Raw genomic sequence first — 8,379 nt, 5'->3', positions numbered from 1 at the left:
CCAGTGACATCACTACACCACCTCCCCACAATCTGCAACAACTTTTCTACAATGACTAATATTAAAGTGTGGAATTCATTGTAATATGTTGTGAAAGCAAGACCTCACAAGCAAACAATTAGCGAGGTTTATTAAGAGAAGGATGTTGGCCAGCAAATCTCTGTGGTCTTCTTCAAGTTTGGAATATCGCAATCCAAATGGGGGCCTTGGTTTAGTGTCTCATCTGAAAGACAGCACCTTCAATGGTGCAGCACTTCCTCAGTGCGACAGCCTGGATAATGTGTGTAGGGTGTGATTTGAACCTACAGTGGTCCGAAGCCACAGTACGACCCACCGAGCCATGGCTGACACTTACAGACCCTCAAGGAGTTCCTTTGAACTGCGGTAGGGGAGGTAGTGATGGAGTGGTAATATCACTGGACTAGTAATTCAGCACCTCAAGCTAATGTTCTGGGGATATGGGTTTGAATCCCACTCTGGCAGATGGTGAATCTGAATTCAGTAAAAATCTGGAGTCAAGAGCTAGCCTCATCATGACCATATAACCTCTGTCAATTGTTGTAAAAGCCCATCTGGTTCAACGATGCCTTTTACTGAATGAAATCTGCAGTTCTTACCTAACCTACATGTAATTTCAGATGCTGAGCAACATGGTCGACTCTTAGCTGCCTTCTGGGCAATAAATGCTGTATAGCCAGCAACACCTATATCACGTGAATGAATTAAAAACGGAAAAATACCAGAGAACTTCACGAAACAGCGATAGAAAGGGATTCAGGGACTCTGCACAAGTAATTTAATTGGATGTCTTGTATTACAGGTCCACCTCCCAGGTCACCATGTAGATTTGACACAAAGAGCATGAAGAAAGGGTATGTCTCCAGGATGGAACCACATGACATTTCAGTCTGTCTATTCTGTAATGAACCTTTCTATATTGTGTCTATGTGTGTGTCTGGGCTTTTCATTTCCATTCATCACTGGAAGAAACAGGATTTATTGTGCAGAGAAGGTGCTTGCTGGCCTTCTTCTAAACTTCAGAGGGCAATAGAGGGTCAGCCATATTGGTGTGAGACTGGAGTCACATGTAGGCCCAGACCAGGTAAGGACGGCAGGCTTCCTTCACCAAAGGACTTTGGTGAACCCACTGACCTCACATGACAATACAACAGATTCATAGTCACTTTTACTATGGGTGGCACTGATGGGACCAAGTGGTTGGCTAATCAGACTGACCTCCAGCCCTCTCATGGGAATGAAAGGCAAAGTGCTGACTCAAGCCAGTTAAAGCTGTTTGGGATGTAAATTTACGACAGTGCAGCCAGTAGCAGCAGGGATATGATCACCATTGACCCTTCAGGTGATGAAGCAGGAAATCCTGCCACCCAAAAAATCCTATCCGTGATGGAGGCTGATACACCAGCGCCAGTACTAAGCAAGTGCTGCAGTTATGGAATCATAGAACCCCTACAATGCAGAAGCAGGCCATTCGGCTCATCGAATCCATACTGACCCTCCAAAGAGCATCTCACTTGGATCCACCCCATCCCTGTAACCCTGTATTTCCCATGACTAATCCACCTACACACCCCTGGGCAATATGGCCAATTTAGCATGGCCAGTTCACCTAACCCGCACATCTTCGGACAGAGGTGCTGTTCTATAGGTCAGATATTAAGCTGAGGTGGTGTTTTCCCTCCCAGCTTGAATTAGAAGAATGCATGACACTATTTTGAAAAAGAGCAGGTGAGTTCCACCTGGTCACCTGGGGCCAATATTGATTCTTCAATAAAAATTTCAAAAACACAGACATTCTGGTTATTACTGGTAGCAGGAACTTCCTGTGTGCAAGTCAGCTCTTGCACTGCCTACAGTGTAACAGTGGCTACACTTCAGGAATGTACTTCATTGACTTGTATTTTTCCTTTATTCATTCATGGGATGAGGGCATTGCTGGCTAGGCCAGCATTTATTGCCCATCCCTAATTGCCCAGAGGGCAGTTAAGAGTCAACCACATTGCTGTGGGTCTGGAGTCACATGTAGGCCAGACTAGGTAAGGATGGCAGTTTCCTTCCCTAAAGGACATTAGTGAACCAGATGGGTTTTTCCGACAATCAACAATGGATTCACGGTCATTATTAGATTCTTAATTCCAGACATTTATTGAATTCAAATTCCACCATCTGTCATGGCGGGATTCGAACCCAGGTCCCCAGAACATTATCGGGGTCTCTGGAATAACAGTCCAGCGATAATACCACTAGGACATTACCTCCTCTAGGTGGATTAGTCATGGAACTGTGGTATGTTTGGGATCTACTGAGATCATGAAAGGTGCTGGAGGAATGCAAGCTTTTGTTTGAAGAATAGCCAAATGAGCCTCTGGGGAGTCAGCTAGAGGGCATGGTGTTATGCCCTAGCATGAGTCAGAATCTTCAGCATTGGGAAGAGAGGGAATTCTTAAACTAAAGGATTTAATTCCATTGGATTTATGTGCATAATAACATTGCTATCTCCTTGCAGCCAGACTCCATCAAGGCGCACAATGTCCAAGCCGGTGAGTTACAAAAAGACTTCCATTCATTTCATAGGGCACTCGTAAATTGAGATAAAATCAGAAATTGCTGAAAAAACTCAGCAGGCCTAGCAGCATCTGTGGAGAGAAAGGAGAGTTAACATTTCAGGTCCTGTGACCCTTCTTCAGAACTAAGAATTGGGATTGCTGAAAATAGACATCTTGTTGAAACTTTTCATCTTCCTCTCATCAGGACAACGTACAAGAAAATGCCAATGTAAAAGGAAAATAACATTTTATACTAAATGGGAAGAGAATGGTAATTGGTTGACTGGTAGGCTCTGGTGTGTACAGGCGTTGTAGTGGAGAATGCAACGGTTAGGTTTTTTCTTAAATTCATTCATGGGATGAGGGTGTCACTGGCTAGGCAGCATTTATTGCCCATCCCTAATTACCCAAAGGGCAGTTAAGAGTCAACAACATTGCTGTGGGTCTGGAGTCACATGTAGGCCAGACCAGGTAAGGATGGAGTTTCCTTCCCTAAAGGACATTAGTGAACCAGATGGGTTTTTCAAACCATCGACAATGGATTCATGGTCATCATTAGACTCTTAATTCCAGATATTTATTGATTTCAAATTCCACCATCTGCCATGGTGGGATTCAAACCCGGGTCCCCAGAATGTTATCTGGGTCTCTGGACTAACAGTCCAGCGATAATACCACTAGGCCATCACCTCTCCTGATGATTGATAAGCTTTTATTTTCAACAGCCAATGCTGGCAAGATTCAAAATTCAGTGTCCAACATTGGATGTGAATCCACAACAGTATTCTTGACAGCATTTGTCAAATAATCCAGAGTGTGTTAGTCATTACACTGATGTCAATTTAAGATTGTAATTTGGGCTCAGAGTGTGATGCACTTTCATGTACTGGAAGCTATATATATTGATACACGGGGCCCTGTTCTTTACAGAAAGAAAGAACTTTTATGCACACTGTACCTGTTTTAACTCAACAAAACAGCTTCCAGCGTTCTCTTGTTCAAGGCAATGCTTTGACCAGTCAGAGGTTTAAAATTTAATAAAGCTATCAGTTAACTGTCAGTCATCATCTAACTTGTACATTTTTCATGGCAACATTTTTAACAATCGAGCAATCAGCACCCTATTCTCCTACAGTGTACAATGTTGTTTTTCCTTAAATTTGTGTGGCTTATTAATTATCCTGATGAATGAAGACCAAAGCTTCAACACGTTTTTTCAGTAATATACAAGTGCTGTATTACCAAATGACTATTTCTGCACTCCAAATGACATAAGTTACTCCCCACTATGATTTTAGGTTAGTCATCAATAATGTTAGAATTTGATGATAGTATAAGATAATGACAAGGGTTAAAAGAGTGCCTTTTTAAACTCACGCTAAAGAGGTATCTAATGTTTACAGCCTGTAGATACAAGATTGTAGACAACTCTTTACATATCAGATTTCCATTCCAAAAGCTTAACTTAAAAGTTGAGAACAGGGCATTGCAAAGGAAATATATGTAAACACATGACGTATACTGTTTATATAATCCATTTTACTATCAATCCTGGGTACTGCCCAAATACCGAAGGCAAAGGAAAATCGAAACCAGTTAAAGCCTTTTTTGGTGTAGCAGAGAGGGAAGCAAGGAAATAACTCGACCAGGGCAGGCAGGCTAATTCAATTCCCATTTTAAAATCATGCATTCTGTCCTTGTTTTTAGACTGCTGTGATTTGACTTTACCTGGTATTTCTATCTTTAATACAATTTTAATAATTGATCCACCATTCATTGTTGTTTGTGGAAGAGAGTTCCAAAACTCTACCAGACTTTGAATGAAGAAATGTTTCAGAATTTCGCTCCTCTAAGATCTGCCCAGAATTTTTAGCCTCTGCCCCAGTCCTTGATTACCCAACCAAAGGAAATAGTTTCTCAAATAAAATCTGGAAAGTGCTGGAGAAACTCAGCAGCTCTAACAGCATCTGTGGAGAGAGAAACAGAGTTAATGTTTTGAATCTGTGATGACTCCTCTGCAGAAACATAATTTCTATATACCCTATCAGCATCAATGTTTTAAAGCTTGGATCAAATCATACAGTAAATTCAAGGGAATATAACCTGTGTTTGTTTAATCTCTCCTCATGGTATAATCCTCATGTCTAGGTATTGTCCTCGTAAATCTGTTGATCCCAGTATCTCCCTCCTAAGGTGCAGTGCCCAAAACTGCTATTAGTGATTCCAGGTATGGGCTTAGCAGAGCAGAAGAATGATATTTGTATCATTCGTATGCTTGAGATATAAAGGTCAATATTCCACTTTTGATTATTTTCTGTACCCATTCATGACATTATAATGCTTGATATACCTGGACCACAAATTTCTTTGGACCTCCACTGTTTGCAGCTTTTTGTAGGAATTCCCCTGTTTTATCTCTTTAGATCCAAAGTGGATGAACTCACATCTGCCTACTTTAAAATCCATTGCCACAGTTTTGTCAAATGAATTAATTTATCAGTTTCTGTATAATGTTATACTTCCAACTACATAGCTTACAACCTTTGTGTCATCAGAAAATGTTGCATTTGTATTTTTTTAATAAAGGCATAGAGATGAACAGCATGGAAACAGACCCTGATTTTATAAACCTGTATAAGGTCACCTCTCAGCCTCCAATGCTCCAGGAGAAACAGCCCCCACCTATTTAGCCTCTCCCTATAGCTCAAACCCTCCAACCCTGGAAACATCTTTGCAAATCTTTTCTGAACCCTTTCAAATTTCAGAACATTCTTCCTGTAGCAGAGACCAGAACTGAATGCAGTATTTCAACAGTAGCGGAACCAATGTCCTGTACAGCTGCAACATGACCTCCCAACTCCTATACTCAATGCACTGACCAATAAAGGCAAGCGTACCAAATGCCTTCTTCACTATCCTGTCTACCTGCAATTCCAATTTCAATGAGCTATGAACCTGCACCCCAAGGTCTCTTTGTTCAGCAACACTCCCCAGGACCCTACAATTAAGTGTATAAGTCCTGCCCTGATGTGCCTTTCCAAAATGCAGCACCTCACAGTTAGCAAAATTAAAATGCATCTGTCACTCTCCAGCCCATTGGCCCATCTGATCAAGGTCCCAGTGTAGTTTGAGGTAACCTTCTTCACTGTCCACTACACCTCCAATTTTGGTGTCACCCGCAAACTTACTAACCATACCTTCACATCCAAATCATTTATGTAAATGACAAAAAGCAGTGGACTCAGCACCAATCTTTGGGGCACACCACTGGTCACAGGCCTCCAGTCTGAAAAGCAACCCTCCACCCTCAGCTGAGTTGTTAATAGTGAACTCTGAGTGAATAGTTGAGGGCCAAACATGGATCTTTGATGGACACCAATAGTTACATTCTGTCAATTGAAAAACATGTCCATTATCTCCTCCTGTCTCCTGCTGCTCAGCCAGATTCACAATGGGGTCAATAATTTGCCATAATTCCATAAGCTTCAAATTTAGCTGAGAGTTTTTTATGAGGGACTTTATTTAATCCTTTTGGATTTTCATGTACATAACATCCACAGATATAACCCTTGTCCATTACTTTATAAATCACCGCTTCAAAAAAATCAGTCAGCTTCAGCAGGCTTGACCTACCTGTTACAAAGGCGCACTGGCTTTCTCTGGTCAGCTGAACATTTTCAAGCTGTTCAATCAATACTTTTTTTAATTATAGAGTCCAAAATTGTCCTGACAATGAGGTTTGGCTTTGATATTATAATTCCCTAATTTCCCTCCCACACCTTTTTCAGGTGAGTTTTTAAGAATTGGCTTAAAAAGAGACACAGGGATGTTAAGAGATTGAAAGGGAATTCCTGTGCGGAGGGCATCAGAAACTGAAGACATTACTGTAAAAGGTGGAAAGATTGAAGGATGCGATTTAGCAGAATGCTGCAATCAGGGAAGGATGAGAGACCATGGAAGGATTTGGAGAAAAAAAGGACGATCATTTGAGAATTTGAGGCATTGCTCAACCTAGAGTCAGTCTAAGTCAGCGAGTAGATGGGGTAATGGGTTAATGACTTGGTATTATGTTGATTCATTGAACGTTCATTATTATCAAATTAGCAATTTCCAAAAATCTTCGACTGTATTTGTAATTTCAGAAAGCAAAACATAACGGTTAAAAAAATCATTTCAGAAACTATTTTAAGAGGGCTATGGGAATTGGCTAGCTTGATGGTGCAGAGTTGACCCATGAAAACCCATGATAAGCATGAATGTAGCAACATGTGGAAGAACAATCTGACACAGATAGGTGTCAGGTTTGGTGAATGTCACTCACCTCCAGTTAAAAATATGCTCAAACATTACTGGCTTTATTTGCACAGATCAGACTTCTGGACAAAATGCGGATGAAAGTAGAGGGAAATTTGCATCAACCGGACAAGAAACATGTGAGACCAAACACTCCATTTCCTTTCGCTTTCCTCTGTGTGTGATTATTTGATCTCTTTGGATCTGTTCAACACCAACTGCCAGTGGGATCCAGGTTTACAATCACTGGATATCTCTTCTACTTCTCTCACATCATGTGAACCTTCATTGGCTGTTAAACTGTTGACCTCAGAGACTTGTCAGAGCCTCTCAATGTCTGTTACTGTCTCCTCCTTTCCAGTGTAGCTTATTTGTTAATGGGCAGCAGCAGGAAACCGATAATGCGGATGTTCCTGACTTGTTTCCTAGAGACACCGAGATCAGTTGTAGCTCTCCTACAGCCTGTTCCATCACAGATCACTGAATCCAGTACACAGTATGGATGGAAACAGGGATCTTCATAACCAGGACAGGCCAGTAGCACGACAAGTTGTTCACTTCCTATGTGACTACCATTGGTAGTCATTGTTCATGTGTTTGATGGCACAGTACAGAAGGTGTTTTGCTCTAAATCTAATCTCGTGCTGTACCTGTCCTGTGAGTAATAGGACAATGTAGAGGTAGCTTTACCCTGTATCTAACCCCATGCTGTACTTGTCCTGGGAGAGTTTAATGGGACAATGTGGAGGGTGCTTTATTCTGTATCTAATCCAATGCTGTACCTGTCGTGTGAGTGTTTAATGGGGACAGTATAGAGAGAGATTCACTCAGTATTTAATCCCATGCTGTACCTGTCCTGGGAGTGTTTGATGGGGACAGTGTAGAAGGAGATTTACGCTGTATCTAACCCCATGCTGTCCCTGTGCTGGGAGTGTAATTGAAGGGCTTGTTCATTGCTTTTCCAGGCCCATTTCTTATTGAGAACAATGGCTTCAAAACTTCTAATTTTTTTTTGCATAATTTCGGAACTATGCTGAATTTTATCTGATGTGAGTGATTTAGTTTTGCCTATTCCTATTACGAACAGGAAGATGGGTGTGCGCGATCAGGGGTCAATTCCTCTCCTCTGAGACAGTTCCGTGAAAAACATACTGAACAGGCTGATAGACATCAACCATCAGCTCAGAAAAAGAGAAAACACGGTAACTATGGAAACTGGGAAACAGACCAGAGACAGGTAAAACTTGTGATTCTTGAAGAAACTGCTACTAATTCTTCAGTGTTTTTTTGGTGCAATTTAATTGAAGGGAACACTCAATTCCTATCAATAAAGACCAGCTTCTGAGTCCCTGATTCTCCAACTTCATGACAGGACATGGGTCTGTGTCTGTGATATACCCCACACGGTGACGGGGCGGGGGTCTGTGTCTGTGATATACCCCACAGGTGACGGGGCGGGGGTCTGTGTCTGTGATATACCCCACAGGTGACGGGGCGGGGGTCTGTGTCTGTGATATACCCC

The 8,379-nt window shown here is 41.7% G+C and overlaps 1 protein-coding gene across 1 annotated transcript in view; it reads left to right on the top strand.

Annotated features, from left to right (window-relative positions):
• The first annotated feature begins 2,546 nt into the window (after positions 1–2,546).
• Positions 2,547–8,379, top strand: part of cdc25d (cell division cycle 25 homolog d) — a 17,813-nt gene continuing 11,980 nt past the window's right edge. The window contains exons 1-2 of the mRNA XM_048609216.1: positions 2,547–2,558; positions 7,945–8,094. Of these exons, the coding sequence (XP_048465173.1) occupies positions 2,547–2,558; positions 7,945–8,094 (162 nt within the window). The remainder of the gene's footprint in view (positions 2,559–7,944; positions 8,095–8,379) is intronic.

This window comes from Rhincodon typus, chromosome 20, assembly GCF_021869965.1.
Source record: "Rhincodon typus isolate 14 chromosome 20, sRhiTyp1.1, whole genome shotgun sequence".
Lineage (NCBI taxonomy): Eukaryota > Metazoa > Chordata > Chondrichthyes > Orectolobiformes > Rhincodontidae > Rhincodon > Rhincodon typus.
This window is presented reverse-complemented; position numbering and strand designations above follow the sequence as displayed.